The 25,749-nt window shown below is 45.2% G+C and overlaps 1 protein-coding gene across 2 annotated transcripts; it reads right to left on the bottom strand.

Moving 5' to 3' along the window:
* Positions 1-442: 442 nt before the first annotated feature.
* On the bottom strand, positions 443-23,873 carry glis2b (GLIS family zinc finger 2b). 2 transcript variants are annotated; one of them, XM_029507890.1, is made up of 7 exons: positions 22,899-23,873; positions 4,985-5,185; positions 4,744-4,874; positions 3,198-3,353; positions 2,957-3,090; positions 2,747-2,865; positions 443-2,644 (listed from the first exon to the last, which is right to left on the bottom strand). In XM_029507890.1, exons 2-7 carry the CDS (start codon positions 5,160-5,162, stop codon positions 1,902-1,904), a joined length of 1,461 nt encoding a protein of 486 aa, XP_029363750.1. In that variant the 5' UTR covers positions 5,163-5,185; positions 22,899-23,873; the 3' UTR covers positions 443-1,901. The 2 variants fall into 2 exon arrangements, with proteins under 2 accessions (XP_029363750.1, XP_029363751.1); XM_029507891.1 differs by having other exon boundaries at positions 3,198-3,335.
* Positions 23,874-25,749: the final 1,876 nt, after the last annotated feature.

Genomic DNA, 25,749 nt, shown 5'->3' with positions numbered 1-25,749 from the left:
GAACACAAGAAGCAACATCAACATCAGAAAAAATGTCTCGTCTGAACAACAGCAAAAGATAATGACAAAAAAAAAAAAAAAATACATAACAACAATAGCTGATGTCTAATGATGTTCTAAGACTGGGTGATGGAAACTCAGACCACCAACAAAAAGCATATGGGGAGAGGAGGGCTGAGTGAGTCAGTCTCTTGAAGGAATGTTCCTCGTGTTGTGATGAGCCTCTCCTCTGTGGAGACAGCTGTCAACGTCATACATGCATTAGCACTATGCAACACGAGCCTGGAAGGACCCCGCAGCGAAATGAAATAAGCAAACTAGTTTTTAAAGAACCATGACTTAGCAGTAACATTTTATAACACATGTAAGGAATATAGTTTGTGATAAGTGCGTGTTGACTGCTTTATCAAACCATGAGAAAAGTTTTCCTAGAAGTCAAGTCTTTTTTTTTTTCTTTTCTTTTCTTTTTTTTTTTTTTTTTTTTTTGCCCCTTTGGACAGTAAAATGAGGCAGTTTGCAATAGTGTGGCTTCCTAGTCAGTCCAGCTGTATGTGGCGTTGAGTGTGTCACACGCTCCCTCTGTGGCACAATACGTGCATCCCACTTTACCCTCTCCAGGTATTTTTGGCACAACTTGGGTCAAAACTTGGCTAAGTTGGGCTTTGATTGGATGACCACCTGCTTTTCACAGTTGGTTTTGGGTCGGGTCACTTTTTAAAAGCACAAGAGAGTAGTGTTTATCACCACAGTGGCCCTTTCATACACAAACTGGCTATGTTGATTCAATTACGGGAAAGCAGCTGGACAATCCAGGAGCAAAACAGTGCTAGTTCTGTAAATGGCAAGCAGGATGCCATGGCCAACCAGAGGAGGGAGCCAGACACACCAGTGCTTAAATTTCACTTGTTTTTTGTTTTTTGTTTTTTTTTTAAAGAAAAGAGAAAAAAAAGGAAATAATGATTGGTCATTGCCAGGTGATGTCACACCATTTGTCTGTTGATTCCTCAGATCACTCTGTGCCCTAAAAGCCCCTAGTCTGCACGCCTGGCACACATTCTGGTGGACTAGGCTGGTCCGTGTTGGTCACCCTCCCCAAACTGGGGACAGATTGTCAAAAGTGCTCTCTCCCAGTTTATGTTACACCGGGGAAGCTTAGAAGTTAGCAGCAGTTTTGAGGTTTCAATACTATAACCAGTTGACACTATTAAGTGCTGTGTTTAATTGAACAGCCTCGGAGCTGAAGCAGCGGACTTTGCCTTTCCCTGCACAAATCCAAGACAGTTTGAGTTTGCTTGCTTTGGTACAGCAAGCTTGTCTGAATCTTATTTCTCACAGCAGCCTGTGAAAAATAGGTCATAACTTTAAAATCAGCTGTGGATAATCTTCCTATTATGTGCAAGTTTGCCCAGCTGTGAGTGCGTCATTCAGTTTCATGGCGTATGTATCTCACTGCTAAGCTGGAGGCACACTGTCATTGAAGTACGGTCACATAAATATTTAATATCAATGAATCGGGACTTTTGTGAGAACACAGAGCGCTGTCCACGGGACCAGCAATCAGGAATGAAAAGAGTATAAAATAAGCAACAAGGAGCCAAACCATACATGTTGCTGTACAGAGTCCTTGGGCCCCTTGGTTTCCCAACAAAAAAAGAGGCTTGCGTTGTATTCTTAATTTTTGTGAGGTGTAGTGTCATCTATTTCCTTTCTTAACTGAAGTTTTTATAGGTTTTATCCTTTTCCACCCTCTCTATAATGCACTGCCTGCATTGTGCAAGTCAGTCCCCATCACTCATCTTTGACTGCCCGTACCCCTGTTATGGCGTTCTCCATCCCATCCCGACCCCCTGAGCTCTTCTGGAATGCGTGTGTATTTGTATCTGTGTGTGTGTGTGTGTGTATCAGTTGACCACGGCTGGCTTGAGCACCACGGTGCCTGGGGGGATGACCACCCAGGACAGGGGATCATGAGACCCTCCTGTGGAAAGATTCAGAACCCCCCCTGTCACCTCATTTTCAGCCTCCTCCCCCTGGCCCTTCTTGGCCTGCTGGCTCTGGGCTCTGCGCTCTGACGCAGCCCCCAGCATGGGCACCATCGGCAGGCCCAGGGCTGAGGAGGAGAACGCTGGAGAGAGCAGAGGGGACTTGGCCAATCCCAGCGGGGAGCCGTTGAAGGAAAGGATGGGTGTTCCTCCCAGGCTTCCTGGAGGTGAGTTGGGGCAACCCAGAGAGCTGAGGTCCAAAGGCCGAGGGCTGAGGGGCGACAGGGGCACCGCACCACTCAGGCCCTGCAGAGCATGGCCCCCCAGAAGAGCAGCCGCTGCCCCTGGGATGATAATGTGGGCTCCACTCACATAGGACAGCTCTGAATCCTTCCCCCCTCCACTTGCAAGCCCTCCACTCTGACTCCCCTTCAGCAGGGACCCCACCCCACCTGGGGATCCCTGCTCCTGAGCCACAAAATGGCCATGAGCTTTGATGTGTTTGCGGAGGGAGCTCGGATCTGTGTAGCGTTTCAGGCAGCCCACCATCTTGCAGTAGTAGGGCTTGTCCACATAGTGTGTACGCGTGTGTTTGAAACGATCACTGGAGTTGGAGTAACGCTTGTTGCAACCCTCATATGGACAAATGTAGGGTTTTTCACCTGCAGGGGGAAAGATCGTTTCAGTGTTTTGTCTAGAATTAAAAAAAAAATTGCTTTGCCATCTCATCTCATACCCAGGGACCATGATCAACTGGCACTGACCTGTGTGAGAACGGTTGTGTATCTTAAGGTTCTCTAATCGTGAGAAGCTCTTGTTACAGGTGGGACAGCGATGGGGCTTCTCATTAGTGTGAGTGCGGATGTGGATGAGCATCTTGTACCTACAACAAAACAAACATAAAGTCACTAAATCATCATCCTCTTGAATTCTCTGCTTATTTCTAAATCACCCAGTTGTGTGATTTTTCTCACCTTGCATTGAACCCTCTGCCTTTACGAGCACAGCCCTCCCAGTGGCAGCAGTACCCAGAATCCTTCTCAGGCTTCACGTGGAAATCGTTGACGTGGTCTACCAGGTCTTGCAGGGAGTCAAAGAGCAGATGACACTGGAAAAGGGAAAACATTTAGCATTTCTTTTCGTTGCAGTGCATTTTGACAAGTTATTTTAGTCCAATGTTAGTTCACCTTCAATGGACAACTCTCTGGACCTTACCTTCCTCCAGCGGCAGGCCAGTTGTTCATCTGCTGACAGGTCTGGAGAGGCCCTTGTGTCACTTGTTTGTCCAATGAACATGGAGGATGGCAGATGAAGTCCCGCCCCAGCTCCGATGGGCACAAAAAACTGAAAGGCCTGTGAGATGTGAGAATTCTGATGAGAAAAAACAAAAGAGGAAAAGGAGCAAATGAGATTCATCAGCTGCACCATTAAGACAGAAGAAACTTTCGGTCACCTTTCCTGTAAAATGTGCCTGAAACAACTGAAATTAGTAGAAGCCTCACTACTGTCTGTGTAGCTGGAAGCAATGGATTCTGATTTCCTAGCTGAGCTAGATCACTGGATGCTTCCAGCTTTAGACCAGCTGGACTAAAAAAACCAGAAGAAGAGGACAGATTAATCCTGATGACTTTGATGGAGAAAATGCTTAATACTGCTGAGACTAAATCTCTCATTTTGTCAATGGAACACATCTTTTTCTTCAAAAGAGCCACTCTAGGTTCTCTCTTGTAGTCACCCGCTGCGTACTACAAAACCTCCCTGCATCCCTGAGCTCAGCATGGGAGCTGTTAGACTCAGCTAGGGCTCAAAGAGCTCTTGCACTAGCTCAGACACACACGCACACACACACACACACACACACGCAGCGTAACGCAACTCAGGCTGAAAACAGAGGAGTCTGGATGAAATTTGGAATTCAGAATAAGGGACACATAAGTCCAAATAGTCATGTGAGAGTCGGGAGGCAGACACAGGGAGAGAAAAAGGGTGCAAACGGATCACAATCCTGCAGCTGTCTCATCGTCTTCAGCTATGTCAAAAATGTGTATGTGACAAATTTCGTAAAATTCATAAAATTAGGCCAATTCCTTGCACTGAACTCTGCCTCTGCATGCAGAACTATGTGAGCTGCTTTGTGAGATGCTGTAGGGGAGATGTGAGTCATGTGAGTGTGAGTATGCGCAGCTGTTAGCTTATAAGAAGCACTTAATTGTGCATACGAGAGAGAATGTCCACGGGGGATAAGTGTGGGGTGAGAGGAGCTGTCAGGTTGGGAGGCCATCTTGGACTCAGCAGGACGTGGGAGGGCGGCTGAATGGTCCCAGCCAGTGTTTCTCAATTCAATTGAGAGTGAATCGAATTAGGTGGCGTGAGGTCTGCATGGCTGTACCTCATTTCAAATCTGATTATACCTGTACACACACAGGCGCACACACATCATACCAGCGGGGCCACTGAGTGCAAGTTGCCCAGACAAAGGCACTTGTTGAGGACACAAGAGGTGTTTGATAAGAGCTGACACCCTCTCACTGCCTGATGGAGCATGTGGCACGACCCTGAGTTGTTCTTGATTTGTTCACCCTAACAGTCTGAATCACTCTCAGCTGAAAACAGAAAATTGGCTGCTCACTGCTACATCAAACAGCATAGTGACTTTTTCTTGGACAACGCCGAGGCGAACAAAGAGGAGGGGTCGTTGGTTGTTAAGGCGAACACCTGTGCTGCTGTGTAGGTATGTGTGCTTTGGCGCCATCATACTCACCCCTGAGGGGACGTAGTTGCCATTGGTCATTTCGGGAGAGCTGGGGGTGTGGCGGGAGGAGGGAGACATGCTTAAGTCCACCGCAGGGGGGGTGGGAGTGTCTGTTCGGTCATGAGGGACCACCTGCACACCTGGCACAGAACACATATGCACACACACAGTAAGATCACTTATTATCTGGGCGCTCTGACACAAGGACACTGCTCTGTCTTCCCTTTCGTTTCATTTCATGGTGACCTACCTGTGTGCGGGGAAGATGGCGAGGCTGGCTCTATGACTGCAGTGCCATCGTCTGCCATGTGGAGCTGGCGAGCTCGCTTGGAGTGTAGTGGGGAAAGAGGAGGTGAGCGCACTACTCTGTCCCGCACATTGGGCCGCCGAGGGAGCTTCAGGTCCAGGGGCTCGTCCAGGGACAACATGTCAGCGACCCACTGACCTCCCACTTGCACAAACAGCCAATAACAGAATGTCAGAGCAAGGCCAACGGGGTGTGGGGGGTAAATGTTAGATTACACATTTTTCACATAAACACAGATACAGCAAATACAGTCTGCAGGAGACAGAGTCATTCTGTCACCTGCACTATTTCTCATATGAAACGCTGCTGAAAGTGGCTCACGTTCCACAGTCCCACTGGGTCAGGAATACAAAGGTAAACTCACCATGATTGTAAACTGAAACACTGAGTAAGCCAAAGAAAAATAAACACGCAGCACACATACACACACATGGAGATCTGAGTGACCCCCTCCTCTTTTTCCATGCTGACCTTTACTCACACACTCTTCCTGAGGAATGTCTACAATCCAATCCAGATGGTCACCCTCAGTGAGCCCTCCCTCACCCTGCCCCTCGGCCAGTCACTGCCCCCTGCACCGGGTCACATCCCCCACCCCCACAGGGTGCACCTTTAAACACCCTGGACCTTTAAGTCCTACCAGCAACCCCCCGCCACCCCCAGGCCTTCAACTCCAGCTGCACCCACTCCAGCCACCTCCTCCTTCTTCTAAACACACTGACCTCGGAGCCCAGCCCTGAGGCTAGTTGGAGGGACGGTTCATCTAGCTGTCATTTCAAGTTCCTCAGCTGGTGGACAGACCTACCATCACCATGTTGATGACTAAGCAAGGAATTTAGCAAGTAAATACACAACCATACGGCTACATGAACAGTGTAAGTCGTTTTTAAAATCTTATTAGATATATCAGAAACAATCACTCAGCAAACCAGAAGTTATAAACTGACAGACTTTCACATAAGACAGAATTTTTCAACTCAAATATAAATAAATGCTGAGTCTATTCTATTCCATCCATGCTTCACATATACAGGTGGTGTGAGCACACTGCTGCTGATTTATAACCAAGCTTTCCCTTACGCAGTGAGCCCTAACCCAGTGTGTTAGGGCTCACTGGTCCTTCTCACCAGACTCGCAGCCAAACACACAAATCTCCTTAAAGCATTTGCCATCTCACATGCCCATTGGCAGTATGACCCGTATTTCTGCTCGAGTTCCTGCAGAAGGGCTGCCAGTGCGCATGCAGCGGGTGGACCGTACACAGACACACACACAGTCATACTGGTAAAAAAATAGAGAAATAGACACACGCATGCCGACACACAAGTAATGAATCAATTGTAATTTCAACAAATTCAAACTTGCTCTCCCTCTCCCTCACATATATGCCGACACACATTCATAGAAGCCACAGCCGCCAGTGAATGGTAGGCTTTGAGAACGACTGGCCAGGGGCCACATGAGAAGCCCTTGTGTCTGGGAGGCACGAAGCAGAGAGGTCACCAGGTTCACCAACCCAATGAGGGAAGGGCACCACCTCACACACACACACAGCCACAAGGAGATGGGGGGGGGTGGAGGAATGTACAGACTCAACCGGCCACTGATAAAGGATGATGATACACTCACATACTGACATAAACAGAGGAACATACTGTATGACAACGCACACAGAGCAGCTTTGTGATGCAATCAAACTGATTTCACTGCGGTAACACACGTGTCCTCATTTTCCTCACATGCACATGGAGAAACTCTTAGAACAAATAAGCATTGGTTTAGAGAGACGCTGAATTGTCATCGATCATTTAATCCACTAAAAGCAGGAAAACAGCGCAGAGATGTGTTACACCAGGAGAGACAGAGTGAAGTGACAGAATTAGAAAAGCTGTTTCCAATAAACTGCTGCCAGTCAGTCACAAAATCAAAAAATATGTCTTCTTCACATTTTTAAACAACTCTTAGCAACTCTCAACGAGACAGTCACATTGGACTGAAGATAAATATGTCTTTTAAATAATTTTGCCATTTAACAGATAAATGTGTGTTTAGATTGGAGGGTGTCACTGTCTTGTTTTATTGTCTAATATTGTAATACTGTCCAATGTCCTGGACAGATACACCGAACAGACAGGCTAACAGAAATATAACCATCAGTTTAAACCCAGGTCAGGTGTGTGACGATAACAGGAGCATTTTTTGCTGGTTGCTCTAATGATCATTTTGACCGCAGACAGTCTGTTGTCGGGGTAAAACTCGTCACCAGCTGTGAAAATAAACATGGTTAGATCAGTCAGAACAGATATTGTCCTCTTTTTGAATGCCATCTCCATCAACTGAACTAAGTGAATATTTCTAACATGTAACAGCTACTACACAAGCTGTCGAGTTTTGGCTTTATTGTTTGGCTAAAGAAGCAGGAAATTCCTGTTATCCACTTTAACATTCAAACTGCCAAGAAAGTCATTCTGGCTGCTTTCAAAATTTGCACCGTCATAACTTTGCTTGATGTTGTTTGTACCAAGAGGACCTTGACTGTTCCTAAATGTGTATATATTTTATTCAAACATTGTCTTATCATTAAAAGTTCAAAACGCAAAATAGGTCTGAGTACCACTACCTCGAATGACCATAGCAGTCAAACTGACTGTTTGCTTTTTACTACACACGCTACATTATCTCTTTTTCCTGCTCTATTGTTTGTTATGATCTGTGACGCTAAAATCTAGCTATAGCGTCACTCAAAACCCAAGAAAGGCAAAAATGACAGCTAGAAGGAGAATGAACGACGTGGAGATGGTAGCCTTGGTCAGCTCTTCCCAACAAAAGCAAGGTGCACCTTCACCCGGTATATTGCTAGCAAACCCGATAAATTTGGTATCCAGCTCTGGCTTGCTGCTGACGTTGATGCCAAATCCATGCTGAATGCTGCGCCATATCTAGGCATAGATGAGACGCAAAGGCCAGGACAGTGAGTGGGAGGCAACGTGGTGTTGAAATTGGCTGAGTCTTTCCTGGGGACGGGGGACAACTTCACCACTGATATCTTCTTTACTTCACTTGAACTTGCCAAGGCACTAAAGGCCAAGAAAACCAAAGCACTGTCCACACAGCTGTTGCCATCGCAAGTGGCTGCAAGGCTAAACCGGAGACCATTACATACTACAACAGAGCCAATGTTGAAGTAGATGTGCTTGATCGAGGAAATAATTCCTACAGTGGCCTGTGACTATGTACATGGCTGACAACAGGACACTCATCATACAAATTCAGTGAAGTTCTGCTGAGAGGTAATCAAGTTTCTGTTTTAAGGCGAAACATTACGATTTGTTGCATTGCATGGCGACATTGTTGACTTTTCATTGTTAAGGTCTTATGATCACGCTAACATATTTTGAAGGCAGTATAAAATTGATTCAGTACGGGTTTACGTGTCATTTCAGAGAAGTTATGTCATAGTATCAATTAGATAAGTAAAAATCTCATTCATAATTTTTTCCTTTTGTGTCCTTATGTGCTTTTTACCTGTTCCATCAATTTTTTCTGAGATCTTTTTATTGATTATCCAAATTATATGCAAATAACGTCTGAGCAGTCAAAATGACTGCTCTGGTCATTCTAGTAGCTGCAGAATTCAGGTAGACCGAGTGTAAATGCCATCACCATGTGACATCGACTTAACTTCTCCTACTCTCATGCACTGACAAACAGCAATCTGGCCGCCCATCAGTGTTAGAAACCATGCTATAAAACTCAATGAGAAACAGATATGGAGTTGCTGGATCTATCTGAATATAAATAAGTTTGGAAACTAGGATCATATGATCCAATGCAAGACCGGCAGGGAGACACTATGGGGGGGATCCACACACAAAAGGTCTTCTCAGGCAGCTGATTCACGTGCAAACCGTTACTATCCCTCCACAAGAAACTCTACGGCTCCTCTTTTCAATTTATTATGCAGGCTTCAATATATATGCTACCCCATACACACAACAGCCAGTCTCATGTGTCCTGTTATCGATATATAAAGAACATTGTTGGAGTCTCTCAGCTTGCTACGTGTTGTTGGAGAAAGGGACTGCTAGTTCAAATTGGCAGTAGCCTGCTGTGAATTATGAATTTTAACACATTCTTTATCCTTTTAAGTAAATACTGTTGCCTGGAGTGGAAGTATTTTAGTTGTTTCCATTTTCCTCAATAAGGTTACATTGGCTTTCTGCTGATCTGCTTGTGTCGACACAACTGCTAAGTTGAAAGAAAATCTGTCTACAGTTTTGATAATGAATTCATCATTGCAGCCACTTGTTTGATAAAAAGGCTAAAAATGTGAGTCGCTGATAAAGAAAATAATTAGTTTCAGCCCTACAACATACTGAAATCAATTTTATGATAAGAAATGGAAATTGAGTTTATTGGGAGATGTGTTAAAGTAAAATTTTGCTTTATTTTACTGGAGGTGCATGTCAGGGCACACTGGTTCACATCTGTCTGTCACTCTATGTGCCGTCTTTTTGGGAATAAAAATATTTAATTCACCTGTAAATCTGTTGGACTTCTGAGAAACAGCATGCGATGTCTAAAACAGAGCCAGTGCAGTCTAAACCACACTGATATAATCCCAGTGCAGCTCCTATCAGTCCCCAATGCTGGATTGACCTCAGACCACCCTCATGATTATTTCTTCTTGCAGGAATAGTAGAGACTGTGAGTCAGTGTGTGGATCTTGGACTGGAGTAGCAGGATCTCAACTACATCCTCCAAACTTCCACAGCCAGTGAAAAGGGGGTTTGTGGGAAACGTGAGACAAAGACAATGGGTGAGTGAAAGCGTGATACAGAGAAGGAGAGAGCGTGGTGTTGTCTGTGTGTGCATGCCAGAAAGATATTCAAGTGTGAATGTGTGTGTGTGTATAAAGTTCAGTGGCGGGTGGCTGTGAAGTTTAGGGAAGGGGTGTTGGCTGGCCCCCATGTAGACTTCCTTGCTCAGCCGTGGGGTCGACACTCTCTCTGAAAGGCTGCATTGTCCCTTCTCTGGGCCTGCTCTCTCTAGCAGAGTAAACACAAGCTAAAGCAGCTGAACGGGAGAGAGAGAGGGATGACCCAAGGGGCCGCAGTGAGGATGGACGATGGTGTGGAGGAAGTGGAGGAGGAAGAGCACTGGGTCCTGAAAGAGAGGCTTGTGTGCGTCCTCTTAACATTTCCTGTCACCTATTCCCCTGCATAACCTTTCTCCACCTGGGCCCAGAGTGTTGTCCCTAGTCCCATTGTTGAAGTGTGTGTGTGTTCTGCGGGAAAGATGCTGGAAGGTGTTGGAGAGGTGGGAGTTAGGAGATGGGTGAGATAACACGGGGAAGGCATTAAGCCAAAGCAGGGCGTGTTTTAGTATTTCAGCACCCATGCGCTGACCCTTAATCACGCTCCAACCAACTGATCTTTAGTCCTGATCTGAGGAAATCCGCACCAAAGAGGCTCGTGTTTCAGTTCAGTCCACTTGGACCGAGGGTGCAGAAACCAGAGCCAACAAAAAGCATCGGAGAACATCAGAACTGTGAGCTTTCAGATAATTATGTTCCAGATCGTATTTTGTAATATTTTGGTTTCTGTCAGGGTTTCACAGAGTGAAAGTGTGTCTGTGCGTGTGCATAGATGTTTTGTGTGACCCCCCCCCACCCCCCAAGATTGGCTGTAACTTAATCTCCCTCCTGCTGTGACCCTGGGAGGTGGGTCTGTAGGAGGTAAGCCATCTCTCCCCGGGGGTCTTTGCTCTTTTTTATACGTTCTCACACAGAAAGCACACGCACACAAATCTCAGAGTGAGAGAGAAAGGCAAACAACATGGTAGGAACAGCTTTAAACTACTGATAACACTGGTGGATATGATTCTGAGTGGCTTTAATGTGCACTGATCAAGTCTGCTGCAAAGGCCGTGCCGTGATGTTACTCTCTGTCCTTTGTTGTATGGATTTGATTTTGAAAATGTGAGTGCAAGTGAAGTCATCAACAAGTGTCCTCTTTTCATTTAATTTTCTCACAGTGCCGTGTCTGGTATCCTTCATCTATCCATCATCAGTAAATAATCGTGGTAGCTTTTAACTTAAAGCTTTTAGACCCAGACAGGTTCAAAATGTTCAAAAATGAGGATCGGGAAAACATGTATTTCACAGGATTTACCCAAATATTGATATATTTCTCTTCAAAAAATGCAGTATAGGTTGGACTGCTGTGAATGTCTTTGTTCCCTTTCTCTGTTATTCTGTCGGGATATGCTGATATTAGAGGGGGTTAGTAAAACTATATTTGAAACATCATATGCACTTGTAGCCCATTTAGTCATGAGCTTGTTTAGCAGAGATAAATTTTGGCTCATTCAAGGATGAGCAAAGCTTTTCAAAAGGTGCCTTAAATAATAACAGGAATCTCTTCCACAGACTATATTTAATGAACTGAAGGTAAACAACTCTGCGTAGCAAATATCTTTCTTCTAGGTTTGGGAACTGCAGTTTTTTTCAGCGGTGTGTTAAAGAATCACAGCTGCAGCACAGGTCATGTCTAGACCTGCTGCGCTTGCCATTCTCCAGGTGAGAGGGATGAGGTCAAAGGTGACTGAGTAAGGTGAGGGTGTGGTTTGACCTCTGACACTTGACATTCGAGTTCTTCATCTGCATTTCTGTCCAAGGAGGAATAAACAAAGTTGGCATGTTGCAGGCAGCTTTATACACACAATAATCGGATTGAGGTGATCAAAGCATTTCTGCTCTTCAAAGTAAAGCGATTTTCATTTTGGATTTTTTTCCCTAACAGCCAGATTTACATGGACTCGTATCAAAGTCAGGCTTAGTCAGAGAGGGAGGTGATGCAGTGAATTTTACAAACGGGCTCTGAAGACAGTAAGTCGAAGGTAAGACAAGTTAATATCCAGTTAATTGGTGATGTTGGAAGAAAAATGGAAGAAAATAGCCCCCAAACGGTCTGTTCTTTGTTCCGTCTTCTGTTTTTGCTGATGTTTTTGAGGTAATAGCCCCAACTGACCGCACCTCCACTGACACATCCACACCCAAGCCGCAACCCCTGTGTACAGCCTCCACCCCTCACCCCTGATGGATCACTCAACACACAAACAACACACACAGCTGAGAGGGTTTTTTCCCTGCCTCTGTCCTCTTCAGCCAGCCGCCTCTTCAGACAGGAAACCTCAGTTTCCACTCCTCCTCCTCCTCTGGGCCTCTCATTCCCTCTTTCTCCTCATCCCTCTGTTCTTCGCTTTTGTTTTTCTATCACAATTACTCCCCTGCTTCCTCTTTCAGTTATTTTTCCTCATTTTTCTCTGTCTCATCGCCTTCTTCTCTAACCTACTACTGTAGCCCCCCTTGGCTTCGATGCTACATTAATTGACAGATTATTTCCAGCATTCATACCCTTTCTCTGATATTAATTTACATAACATTATTTAAAAAAAAATTAAACAGTTTGGTTTTCTCTCATTGTCAATCAGCCTTCCCCAACTTCAACCTCCCCCTGCTGTAAAAAGGCACATAGGATCGTACTCAGGATTATGTAATACCAGCATGCATGGTGCCAGTGGGGAAGGGCCACGGAGGAAAAAGATGTTGGAGTGGAGACACAATAGCTGCAAAACAGAGAAACGTGCTGGACAAAAAAAAGCTAAAGTTTACCACTTGTTCTTTTGGCGATTTAAAATAAAAACAGGACTAATGAACTAAGAAGAGTTTGGAAGAGAGTCTGACAAAATAAGAGCTGGAGCTGGAGGACAGAGAGGGAAAGATCTTCGACAACACATGGAGCGGGCCAGTTAGGAGTGGGAGAAGAAAGGAAGGAAAAAAGGGTGGAATGGATGGAGACAACGAGTGCAACAGGAAGCGTCTCAGCGAGCTACTGATGGCCTCCAGCCAAAGTGTTCAGACACTGAGGAATTCCATACTGAGGGCAGGGCGGGAGGCACAAAACCAGGAGGGTGGGTCATGCCTGTGGTTTGTTGTCAAAGGGGATCACTACATCAGGGAGGACGGGCACACGCTTAAAGTCAAACCTCTCTGTAGCTGAATTTCGGTTAGGATGCAAAGCTTTTGGTCTGATTTCCAAAAGCCATTAACTGATGACTGACGAGTCACCCCAGACTCTCGGAAATTGCAATTTTCTGACATTTTGTACATCAAGATTGTCAGACTAATTAGTACTGAAAATAATAGGTTTTAATTAATTAAAAAAAATATTTTTTTTATTTTTTTTTAACATTAGAGGTTCATTTAAGTGTAACACATTTAATTTGAGACAAAATAGTTCTCCAGATCCTGTAGTTACATCTGCACTGACACATTTTGAGTTTGAAACAACCTTTTAAAATGAGGATGATGTATTTAGACAAATATTTGAGGTCTGTATCAGAAATAATCTCATACTAAACCGCTTGATAATGCACGTTGCATGGCCATCTATGTCTAGCATAGATGATTTGCGCTGGTGTAAACAGAAAGAAGATTGTCTCCCCTGCAGTTGGTTGCTTAGTTGAAGAAAATACTGTGAATGAGGAACAGCAACGGCAAAATGCGAGATTTGTTGGATCTGAGAAACAGTGATTGAGGAACTGTAAAAATGGGAGTTGCTGTTTTTATCCAGAAAAGAGTCACACAGCAAGATGTATTGTGACAGATGAGGGCCAGTCAGGGAGATTTCAAACTAAACCAGGGCCAGCAACAACTCAGAGCAGTATGGGGGCTAGTGATGAATTTTAAAACGAAAATGTATTCAAGTGGCTGTAGCAATTGGACAGACCTGACAGCAGATCCAACTTATTCTTCCATATAGTGAGAATTGGCCACAAATGACTGAGGGAGATTTCACATTGTGTCAGTAATCCTGTTGAACCTGGGATTACTGAACGACACAGTGACCTGACTTGGCTCTTTGTGTGGTGGGGATGGTTGTGGATAGAAGGATGAAAGGGTGAGTGTCGAGGGAAGACATGCATTATCGATCAGAAGGAAAGTGCTACTTTCATTGTTTGACTTCATCTGCAAAGAGAAACAAAGAGAGTCTCCCAGTTGAAGTTTGTTTTACAACCTGTAATTCATTAGAGGAGGATTTATTGGGTTTCGAGTGTAAATATCTTTGGGAAATCAGGTCTCTAATAAATCCAAGCTTCTGAACTAGAAGAGGCAGTTACAGAAGGAAGAGAAGCTGATGGGGCTGTGACAGTGAAGTGATTGAGGGCCCACGTGTAGCAACATGTGTTTTGAGTCACTGCTTATTTTTTTTTTCTTCCACCTACTCCCATTTACAACCCCACTACATACGTTTTTAATCAACCAAAATTGTTTTAATCTATAGTGCAGTATCAGGACAGCAATCAGCCATAAACAGATAATCCTCCTGAGGACGATGACTCTGAGTGTGTAAGCAGTAAACCCAACACTAATGCTTACGGCACTTCACACAACAGTACTGTAGGCTTTGAAGAGTGGTAAGTAATCTGACAATAATGTGGGGCATTTCACAACAAAGCAGTTTCATAGTGTAGCAAAGGCCAATGGGAACCAATGAACACAGCAGGAGGCCTGTGTCACCAGACAAGAGAAGAAAAGAAGAGAAGTATGTATTTCAGACGGACAGATTTAATGGACGTCCCCACCTCGGCTCACTTTGGCCTCCCACTAATTCTGCTGGGCCTCTTTACCTCCTGCAGTCCACTGAATATGTTTACCTCCAATCCTCACACCCCCCGTTCTCATCTTTTCCCTGCCATACCAGCATATAATGCCGGATCTCCCCTCAGCTCTATTCCCTCTCGACTTCCTCTTCACTTCCTCAGGCTATATCCCCATCGTCTGTCATCTCTTTCTTCTCTTCCTCTCCTTCATCGACCCCTCTCACGTCTCCCCTTTTTGCTTCCCCCTCCTCTTTTCAGTCCATTCCTGTGGCCTCTCCCCACAGGCAGTGATGCAATCCTCCGACTCCTGCGCGCAATCACAGGGTCTGAAGTTGGCCTGCCGGCCAAGCAGGGGCGTCACCGCACCATGCTCAGAAGGAAAGCAACAGGAGAGGAAAGAAGGGAAGGCGGAGGGGGGGGTTGAAGAAATGAAGCCAAATAGTGAAAGAGGAAAAACAGTCTGGGTCTGTCGGACTTGGCGATAGTTGATAGAGGGGGAAAAAAACCTGATAAAAGTTAATGGTTCTGCTTTACGGTCTTTACATATTAACAATTAAACTTGAAATAAGCATGTCTTTTTTTAGCGTTCTTGTGGTAAGAGGTGTGTTTTTCTTCAGGGCTCTTGTGAATGAATTTCATTGTGCGAGATCAAACAGCCCAACATCCCAACTCCTTGTCTTCTCATCAGCCCACTGACCAGCTGTGTCTGTTTTGCCTGGCCTGCTGGATAGGGCATATGTTTCGGAAGTGACGACTCTTTGCTACTCCCACACTAAATCCTGTCATTCCAGCTGACTCACAGCTAGACTTGAGGTATGAAATTCTACTGATAATTGAAGAGGTGTAACTTCATCGGCGCTGGATGGTTAACACTCTGGAAGTATAATTCCAGACAAAAGCTTCCATTTTCTGTATGTTGGTCCTGGGCCAGTGACGATGACATTTGTTTGCACTGTGTGTATACATTGGACATGTCGTGGTATGCTAATTTCTCTTTACTGTGGAAATGCGTGCATGGAAAGAGTGATCTTATCAAACTAAGTGCACTTCAATAGGAATGGAAAGGCAGATAATAGAACTAAGGAGTGGAAGCTAAAGCTGAGACCTTGTAATGGTTAAATGCAGGGGTGTGTATGTGTAAACACACGCACACACACTCCACCCTGGTACGCCAACTTTGTGGAGGCAGACCTCCCCTAAAGGCAGCAAAAACCGACACAAGGTCAGGTTAGGAATGCAAAAGCACTGGCACCTGCCTAAATCTTTAAAATACCAGGTTTTCGCAGAACACACACACACACACACACACACACAGCCCCCGAAAGTCCAGGTCAGATTTTAAGCCTTAGGCGAAATGACTTAATTTCAAAACAAAAGACAGAGGTGTACACACCAAAAGTGCATCTGCATCAAATAATATTGAATAACCACCACAGCTAAAGCTAATTTTGAGTGCACAAAGCAGCTGTGTCTGAATTCTGTATTCCTCCACTGGTGAAAACCCAACACCAGTTCTAAGCCACTGGGTAGGAGGGAGTGGGAGGAGGTCCAGAAATCTCTCTTTCTCTCTTCTTCTCTCCCACACAGTGGGCTGAGGCCAGATTAATAGGGGTGACATGCGTATGGAAACTACGATAAGCTGCAAACCCAGGCTATATTTCAGCACCAGTTTGCTGGGCCAATGAGGTCTGTCCTTCCAATGACAGCTTCAAGGATCATGGTAAGAAGTTTGGGGCCACACAGTACAAGCACACAAACACAGTGAATGGACAGCCTTTGTGTACAACAATACAGGCAACAGATACGTGTACAAACACACATGAGCACACACTTGTAGGCTGTGCCTTGTGGAGTTCAGACCAGTTCAGAGTGTTGTGGTACCGCTCCAGCTATGGGAGGGGTGCGTCTGTCTCACAGTCATTTCCTGGATTGGGATATTATGGCACCACATGCATGAGAAACAAACCCCTTTCCCCTTTACACACTGACCCCAGCCACTTTCATTTGCTTGCAACTGAATAAGCCAAGAGCACACAGTGAACTCTCTGGGAAGCAAGTCTCCTTATTCAATAGCTACAGTAATATGATCCCAACAACAGCTTTATGCAACACGGCCACAGGCAGCCTGGGGGTAAGGCGTGGGGTGGGCTGGAGGGTGCTCTGTTTATTCCTACGAGGTGCTGCTCAGTCCTATCAGACATGTCTGCCATGTTGTGACTTTTCTAATTCTTAACGCCAGATATCCTGGGCGGTCACTCCCTGTCCCTGGAGAGGGCTGGGTGACATCTATGCACCAGCCACACTACACAGGAAGGAGGGGGGGTCACACTGAGCCAGATGTACTCTAGACAGGGAGTGCCTCCATTTATGTGTGCTTATTAGCATGTGAGTCTATACATGTGTTAGTGTGTTTATATAGAGAGAGGAGGTCAGGGGCTCAGCTTCCAAAACCAAAGCATGTTGAAAAGAGGAAAACAGGAAGAGGGAGAAATACAAAACAGGAGAGAGCAATTAGCAGATGAAGTGACGTGATGTGTGTGTGTGTGTCTGTTAGGGGGGAAAACAGAAGCAGGACCATCAAGGAGCTCCTGTTTCTTTAAATTTGGGTGTCTACCCCTTGCCGTCTGCTATACATCCATTTCAACCCTTCTACCTCACTCAGCAGTGACCAGACGTATGCACACAAACTTTGTGTTGTCTTTCCCTTATGAGGCGGTACCAACTAAACGGCGGCCCTGTGTTCTGTCTCCTCACATGGAGCATCGGTTCTCTCTGAGTAACCCTCCGCTCTGCGTCCCCTCCCACCGTGGCTGGCAACAAGACAAGGTCAATATGACAGTCGCTTCTCTCCTCTCTCTCTCCCTTTATCTCCATCCCTCTCCTTTTCTCTCTGTTTCTGTGTTCTAGCTCAACTAAGTGACAGGCTCCACCCTTCAGCTTTCATCTTTTGCGGCTTTATCCAAGAGAGAAACAGAAAAGGAGAGCAGAGACAGATGTAAAGGGACAGATGGAGGGCGACCGAGATGGCAACAGACATAGTTGAGCATAATGCTGCAAAATGGAGTAGCAATAAACTCCTGAATTAAATTTGTTGGCACATCCAATTTGGACAATCTGTTGGAAACGAGCATCAGAAAAGATCTGGAGCCGAGTCCTCTTTTCATTTTTTGAAACACACTAACGGTTAATAAATGTGCCTTGTGTGACATGTGTGACAAAAGCAGTGAAACAGCGTATCGGCAGCCTTGGGAAGAATGAGTCTTAGAGAGGATCTCAATTAGTGTTGAAGGTCAGTGCGATATTCAAGCTCTTACACACTCTGCTGACCTGAATCAATACTGACATTTAGAATCAATTAAAGAATAGCCGACTCCACAATGACTGACAACACCATTTACTGAAACACTAGCAAACAAGGAACAACAACACACTGATGCAGTAAAAGAGGACCAGGCTGTTCAGGTAGAGACTAGTTATTATTTAGGATGACCACTGAAAGTCAATTAATCTAACAAATAAAAACAGAGAAGGTATTTCAAGGAAAGCATCTGAGGTCTTTGGAAGTCTTTGGAACCTCAAACTTCAAACATTTCCAAATTACATAAGGCTCCATCATGAGAGAAAAAAAAAAAAAAAAGAAACAGCCACGGTACATATGAATTAAATTAGTGCTGGCAACATCTCCACAACACCACAGAGAAGGTAAACACTTAGAGGCCAATTTTTTTTCACTCCCGCTCTCTTTAACTGCATGTATAAGATGGAGAATCTCTTATATAATTTATGTGCCGTTTATGAAGCTGGGGGCTCATGGAAAGTAGAAGAAGAAAATTCAAGGGAGGGACAAAGGGAGAGAGAGGGAGCAGAAGACGAGTTTAAAGCGAGTATGAGATGGAGTCCCAGGGAGTTGGAGATAGAGGGAGGAGGGGGTGAAGGGGGCAAAGTCTGGAAGCTAGACAGGACTGGATATGCCCAGACAGAGAGCCAGGCCCAGGCCCAGACTTGAGAGCCTTATTTGAGTCTTGTAAAGGCCTCACCCATCTCTCCTTCATCCCCTGCTCAAGAAAAATATCTGCCGTCAATCCATCTCCCCCGTCCTCTCTCCCCCCCAGCATAATATCCCTCACCCATGCTTACAGGCTGTGCCCCACTTCTCTAGACCCCTCCCTTTCTTTTCTCTTCAAACAAATGTACACACACATACATACCTAAGTCCTGTTGAGGTTATACTAGACAATCCAGGGTGTTGGCCAAGCAAGTAAATAATAATACAAACCAGCTGTGGCTCTACTTAAACAGCCACACTGTGAGCACATTACTGTACAACTCACAGCTCCTAAACGGAGCTCCCACATGTGGCTCCAGCACAATCCGCTTTTACCATCATCTATAAGTTAAGTAAGCTGGTAGAAACTAACCCAAAACTTACTTTGAAAAAAAAAAAATAATAATAAAATAAAACCAACAATCACACCCTTTCAGCCTTCATGCCCACTTCCCACTCTGCCAGTTCCTTTACATTGCTGTTATTCTTTCATATTTTAGCCTCAGTCCGATATTCTTTCTGCAACTTTTCCTCATCAAGTGTCCTGTCCCAGACATGGTCTGCACATTGTCTGAAGGGCCCTGCGAGCTAGAATTCTCTCACGATAGAAATACTGAGCAGGGAGCACAGAAGGAACATTAAAGAGAATGAGAAGACGTAGGGTGGGGTACTGGCTGGAGTGAGGCACTGAGTTGTCTGTGTTTATTTTGGAAATGCAGGCCTGCAGACTTGCAGCAGAGGAACTGGCCCCTACACTTCTCAGGGGCAGATCCTCACATAAAGACCGAGAGCCCCACGCTCGTTTGGGATGTCCCACACAGGTGATTTTAAGAAGGGCAGACCATATAGCCCTGGGGGACTATTTTATGCCACCCTGGGGATCCAGGAATGGTCTGCTCCAGGAGGAAACAGCGAGGCTGTGAGGTGATTAGTGGTTACAGTTTAACTGCAGAAAAATGCACAGTCCTTTACCCCAGGCAGACAGGGAGCAAAGCGGTATGCACTGGTCTCTTTCAGTTTGCAAGTTAGTGTGAGTCAAGCTCTGTGAGTTATTGATGTGTGGATGCAGGGACCTGGCCATCATCCCGCACACATGTATCACACTGTAGTGCTGTGTCACCTCCACTGCTACACACATGGCAAAAATGAGCAAAAAGAGATTTGGGGGAAAAAATGTTCAGTGTTGTTTATTGATGAAAAAGTTGAGAAAATAATTTCATGTCATATTCCAAGTTTAACTTACGGTAAGCTTAGCTATTGAATCAACTATGTTTCTACTCATGAAGTGGCATTACTGTGTTCATGCCATTAGTTTCAAACCATTCCCAACGTCATAATAGCAAAAGATTGGACACATCTCCTCTGCTCCTCATCCCTCTGAGGGACCACATGGCTTCCTCCGGGTACATCATGCATCCCGTGTGACATTTTCAGCTGAAAGAAAGGTCAAGAGCTTGAACGTGCAACTCCATTAAGCATGTCAGAGAGACGACATAGTGTTGCATACTTGAATACTCACAATACTGATTAGCATTAATTACCAACAAGTTTAAAAGGACCTATCTGTCAGCCGTATCTAGGATAAATTGGCTCTTATCTCTATGAAGATGAATACAGGAGTGTATCAGCTGCCTTGTTTTCACCGCATGTTGCCTTATTCAGTGACCACTGTAATCCTCCCTCCCCTGCTGCTCACTTGTTTTCCAGCTTGACCGTAATCCTCAGCAGCTATGGAACCCCACTGAGATATTAATTCAAACACTCTCCCAATGTAGTTTGTACCACTTAAATTCTCCCCACTTACTGGTAGCAGCACCAGTCCTCAGAGTTTTATTTTCCCGGGGTCTAATATTTTAGCACACCACAACAGGCCAGTATCAAATACGAGTTTCTCTCCGACAGCATACCGTATGAAACAAGAATCAAACTGAACGTGCACCTCCTTATATCAGATGAGGCACACTTTTATTGGTCTGGTTTAAGGCATTAAGTACAACTGCAGTGTGGGTTCCCACCATCCCTCTACCACATGCCTCGTGGTTGCTCTCTGACGCAGGAATATGCCATTAGGGTCCACCTTTTCCACCATAAAGCAGCTGCTTTTCCCTCACAGTTTAGGACCTCAGAGGTATGATGTCACACAGTTGCGGTGTGGGTTGAAATCTCAAAACAGAGGAAATCTGGGGAGGGGGATGACAACCACACCCATGACCCATGATTTGATTTCAGACGCTGGCATGCTGGAAAGACTTTGTGACATATCCTATGCTGCACTAATTACAGCAGATGAAGCCAGTTGGTGTCAAACTTGTGACTGTGAGCAAAACTCTGTGCAAGCTGTTGCTCCCCAGCAGCTGTCCAAGTACCGACGTACAGCCAAGCATGCAGTCAGGATGAGAAAATGTACAGGGGGAAAAGAAAAAAAAGGCTGCCTACACAAGCACATATATATGCTTTGAATGTGGAATCCCACTACAGGGATACACAGCTGGACCTCAGTGAGCAGACATCTGGCTTTATGGTAGAGCTGAGCTTTTCCTCTGTAATGACTAAGTGTCATGTGAGAGAAGTGTCACCTAAATAATTGGTGTGCCCGTGGTGTGACATGCCCATGTCTTTCTGTCAGATGGACGTTATGGCTGACCTGTGGCTGAACTGATAATCAGCTGATTGGATAAACAATGCAGAAAGCATGTTGGGGATGTGAAGAGCACCTGTGCTCACAGTTCAAAGCGGGGTTATGGATTAAATAGCAGGGGCCAACAATGGGGAGGAGGAGAAGGAATCAAAGTCCTCTGCGACCGCCTGTACCCCCAATTTCGCTGTTCCTCCTCTGCAAATACTTTGAGAGAGGTCAGGTGGGCCAACAGGCAGACCTCCTCCACTCTTGTGTTGAATCAGTATTACAGCTCCACTAATGCATCCACACACTGAAATGTTCAAGCCTCCTACCTCACAGTTACCTTGGAAATATACAGCCATTATGCTCTGATCCAACATAAAACTGCAACCCTTGAATGTGCCTCGATCTGCATTGTGGTCTAATGCTTTTTAATGATCGGGCCTTATTCCACTCCAGCACAGGGCTTGTTAGGTCTGCCTTGGCAGGGCTCAGCTCTTTCCCCTGGCATCTTCTGAAACAATGGGCCCATGGGAGGCAGCCAATGAGGAGAAGGTCCATCCCAAACCCAGTCCCAGTGTGCACACAATTAGGCTTAGGGACAGTGGAATTGCTTAATTGGAGGAAAATAGCTCTTTATCTGGGCCTCTCTGCCTGTGCTCATCCTTGTCCCCTGCATAACATGCTTGGCCTAAACTAAGCCAGAATGCATCTAAAAAATATATATAAAAATTCAGCAATGACACCACATTCAAAAATCACCCCCTGCGTGGAACAAACCAAAGGATTTTTACACCCCAAAGTCTCTTTTTGTAACCAGAAACACTCCTTAAATGTCAGCATACTCTCTCACTCTCTGGGCTTGGTGGCTTGAAATAATAGAGTGGGTTTTTGTATTTCACGTGGAAAATAGATCAGAAAATCTGAAAATGAGCATCACTCTAGAAGATGTTTACCCCATGAGGAGGTTTCAGTTCGCCAACCTTTCTATTTACCAATACATCACCGCTTTAAGTGCTCAGCGGTCTGTAGACGTTGAACTCTTTATCAGATGTTGTGACAGAACAGCAGAGAGCTCACAGCCAGCCTGCATCTTGCACAACAGCTGTCTGAGCGCTGATGTGTGCCTTTTTATAGGGCAGGATTTGTGATATCGCTGCTCTATAACGATCCCTCTCGGAGGTTGAAGACAGGGGGTGCCCGTTTACAAAAGGATGCGGACGCGCTAAAAAAAAAACAAACAAAAAAAAAACGGTCGCTCCCATGTTGGATTGGGGAACCGATTTACGGTGTCTGCGTAAATGGCACAAACTGCACGTCCACCACCAGCATGTCATCGGTGTGGGCAGTCCGGCCATCGGGATGTAGGCGAACCGCTGGAGAGTGTCTGAAAATAGGTCACTGCCCTGTTTGAACTCCAGCATTTATTTCTTTTTTCAGCGCTCTCTCTAACGGGGACACACATGACAATAGACACAGTGTGCAGAGGGGTGACATGCAAGAAGACAAGGCGGCTGCCGGCTTACCTTTCGGGGGGAAAAATAACGTGGACACAGCAGCGATGTCTCCGGCTCGGTTCTCCCCCACCTCCGCCTCTTCCCGGTGAAAAACTTCGCACGCACAAGTCCTGCAGCTCAAACGGCGTCGGTGTCAAGTGACTCCTCGTCGGTTTTGTCGCCTTTTCCTCCGTGAAAACCAAATACAGATCTGACACTGTCTTACAAATATATTACTAGGTGTCTGGAGAGGCGGTCCGTTCCCAGACCATTGTCAGGATTATTTCTAAAGCACGGAGGGGGGGTGGATAAAGAATCAAACATAAGCTCACACGCAGCGACTATGACAGCTGCTTGTGCAAATAAAGACTAATCTAAGGACTGACAGCCTCGTCTGTTGCCGTAGGATGATATATGCTGCATGTTATCATGCCTCTGATAACCCGTCAAAGTGTAAACAGCCGGATCCGAAGCCTTAACTGTTCCCGCTGAGGAAAAAAATGAAGACCACTGGTTGAATTCTGCATCAAAAACGTCTAAGTGATTTCTTCCTAAAATGCAAAACGCATCGCTTAATGGCAACGCTGGTCAAGTGGGGGGGTTTCCTATGGGTGCTGGTGGTTCTCCTGGGGGGGTGGGAGGGCAGCTGAGACCACAGGGATGGCACGAAGTGGTGGGTAGAGTAGATAGGGCAGGTTGGCGACGGGGTGTGGGTTATAGGGGGAGGATCGTCTCCTTCTTCTTCTTCGGTGCTTTTTTTTTTCCAGAGGCCGATGTGGGGTTGTTTGCTTTCTTTTTCTCGCAGTTATCCCCGTGTCTCTTCGAGCTGTTGGTTTTTTAGTTGTTGGGTTGTTGTTGTTGTTGTTGTTGTTTTTTTTTTCGTTTTATTATTTTTTTTTTTTCTTCTCTGAGCACTCAAGGAGACGCCGAGCGTTGATGGTAGTCTCTCCCTCCGACCGTCTGAAGCGCACAGACAGCCGTCCGGAGCCCAGCCAGCCCGTCAGGACCAGCCCAGAGTCTGCCAGCTCAGCGCATGCTTACTGCTCCGCCCCTCCACCGTGGGCAGTCCCCGGCTCCTCTCCAACCACCACCCCCCCCATCCACCACCACCATCCTCCCTGTCCTCAAGCCCCCCCCCCCCGCCTCAGCTGCCCTCCATCAACAGGCCGTCCTGCAGGGTTACACCCCTCTGTTTCTTGCTCAGATAAAATGTTTTTCTCCTCCACAGTTTGTTGACATCTCTGTTCTCCTGCTGGCCACCAGCTCTGCCTCAACAGGCCGTCCAGCCAAACCACGTTTTTGTTTTTTTTTTTTCTTCATAACGTACACAGTCATTTTGACTATAATAACAATGTCAGTCTAAATCCCCTGCAAAGCATTACAGTCAGATCAACTTGCAGCTGTTGTAAACACACGGGGCCTATAACAACAGTGATGGTAAATATAAAACAGACTGAAGTAAATAACATCTGAATAATGTAAATAATGCAAACCCTGCATTTCTGTCTTCACTCATGGCTCTGATAGCTCCTGTTGGACTGCTGCATGTGCTCACATCATGTGTAGGAAAAACTGGGCTTCCCTGATCTGAGGTCAGGGGTCAAAGAGGTAACCTCACCTTTTAGTTATCCATAACAATGTTGCATGTGGCAGCGCAGGTGATCAAGTGGTTAACACACGGTCCGTGTAATCACAGTGTCCCTTTTTTGGCTCTTTTGCCAAAGGAGCAGAGCTTCAGGTCGTCCCCCTCCGTCCGTGTTACTTCTCGGCCTCTCTGCCGATTACTGGCTGAAATAAAGGCATATATATATGTGTAAATATATATATATATATATATATATATATATACACACAATATGTGGTGTTTCAATCTGAAAAGTAAACAATTGAACAAAAAAGTAGGATAGAGTGACTTTATGTATTCTAAAATAACAATGTAATCTAAATGCTGTATGTTTTCCTACAGCTAATAAAATCATAGCAATAAGGTGAAAGTCTGGATAAGGAGAAGATAAGGAAAAGGTGAAGTCTACAGCCAAACACACATTTCAGTGGACAATAGGCCTATCATGGAAATGTCATGACTAACATCATCAGGCTTGATGTATGGTGAGATGTAAAATGTTCCATACATGTCTGTCAATGGATAAACACGGTTTTCTTGTATTTGGCAAATGACTTTTCAGTTGTTGTTGTTGTTGTTTTTTATGGAATAGCAGCAGCAGGTGAGGTACTTCTCATTGTGTGAAGTCTCTGAAATCAATACAGGACAACTTTACACAACCTAAAAACCTGTGAGCATTTTATGAAAAACAAACAAACAAATAAATAAAACTGGCGTCCCATGACAATTATTCTCATTTTTGGTTCGACATTTTCCAGTTTTGTCCACCGTGTGCCAGTCTGTGATGTGGGATGAAAACTGAGCACCCCTCACCGCCCCCACAATTTCACCATGCTACCACTAGAAGGCGGTAAGTAGCACGAGAGAAGATTTAATTACTCGAGAGTCTCTTGGGATTTTATTCATCAGTAGCAATTGAAGATTTCCATTTTATGGAAAGCCGCAGAAATCTAATGACTCAGTATTTTTAGCATAAAGATCCATCTGATAAAGGTATTTTATTCAGTGCAGATTAAGTTCGTTGTTTTAATGCAGTCAAAAAAACTATTAGATTCAATTGAAATTAGTGAGTGTTTGTGACACTAATTTCAAACAAAGTGTCAACGGCAATAGTCAGCAGTTTATTTGGGGAGTATTTTTGAAAGCTTGGCAGGTCGATTGTGAATCTAATGGAAAACGATAGAAGGAGGGAAAGGGCCCAGCTCACAATCACACGAAAACACTATAAAACACAACCTGTCCGTAGTTTGAAATACA

This window comes from Echeneis naucrates, chromosome 8 (assembly GCF_900963305.1).
Source record: "Echeneis naucrates chromosome 8, fEcheNa1.1, whole genome shotgun sequence".
Taxonomy (NCBI): domain Eukaryota; kingdom Metazoa; phylum Chordata; class Actinopteri; order Carangiformes; family Echeneidae; genus Echeneis; species Echeneis naucrates.
The sequence above is the reverse complement of the archived record's forward strand: the minus strand, read 5'-3'. Positions and strand labels throughout refer to the sequence as shown.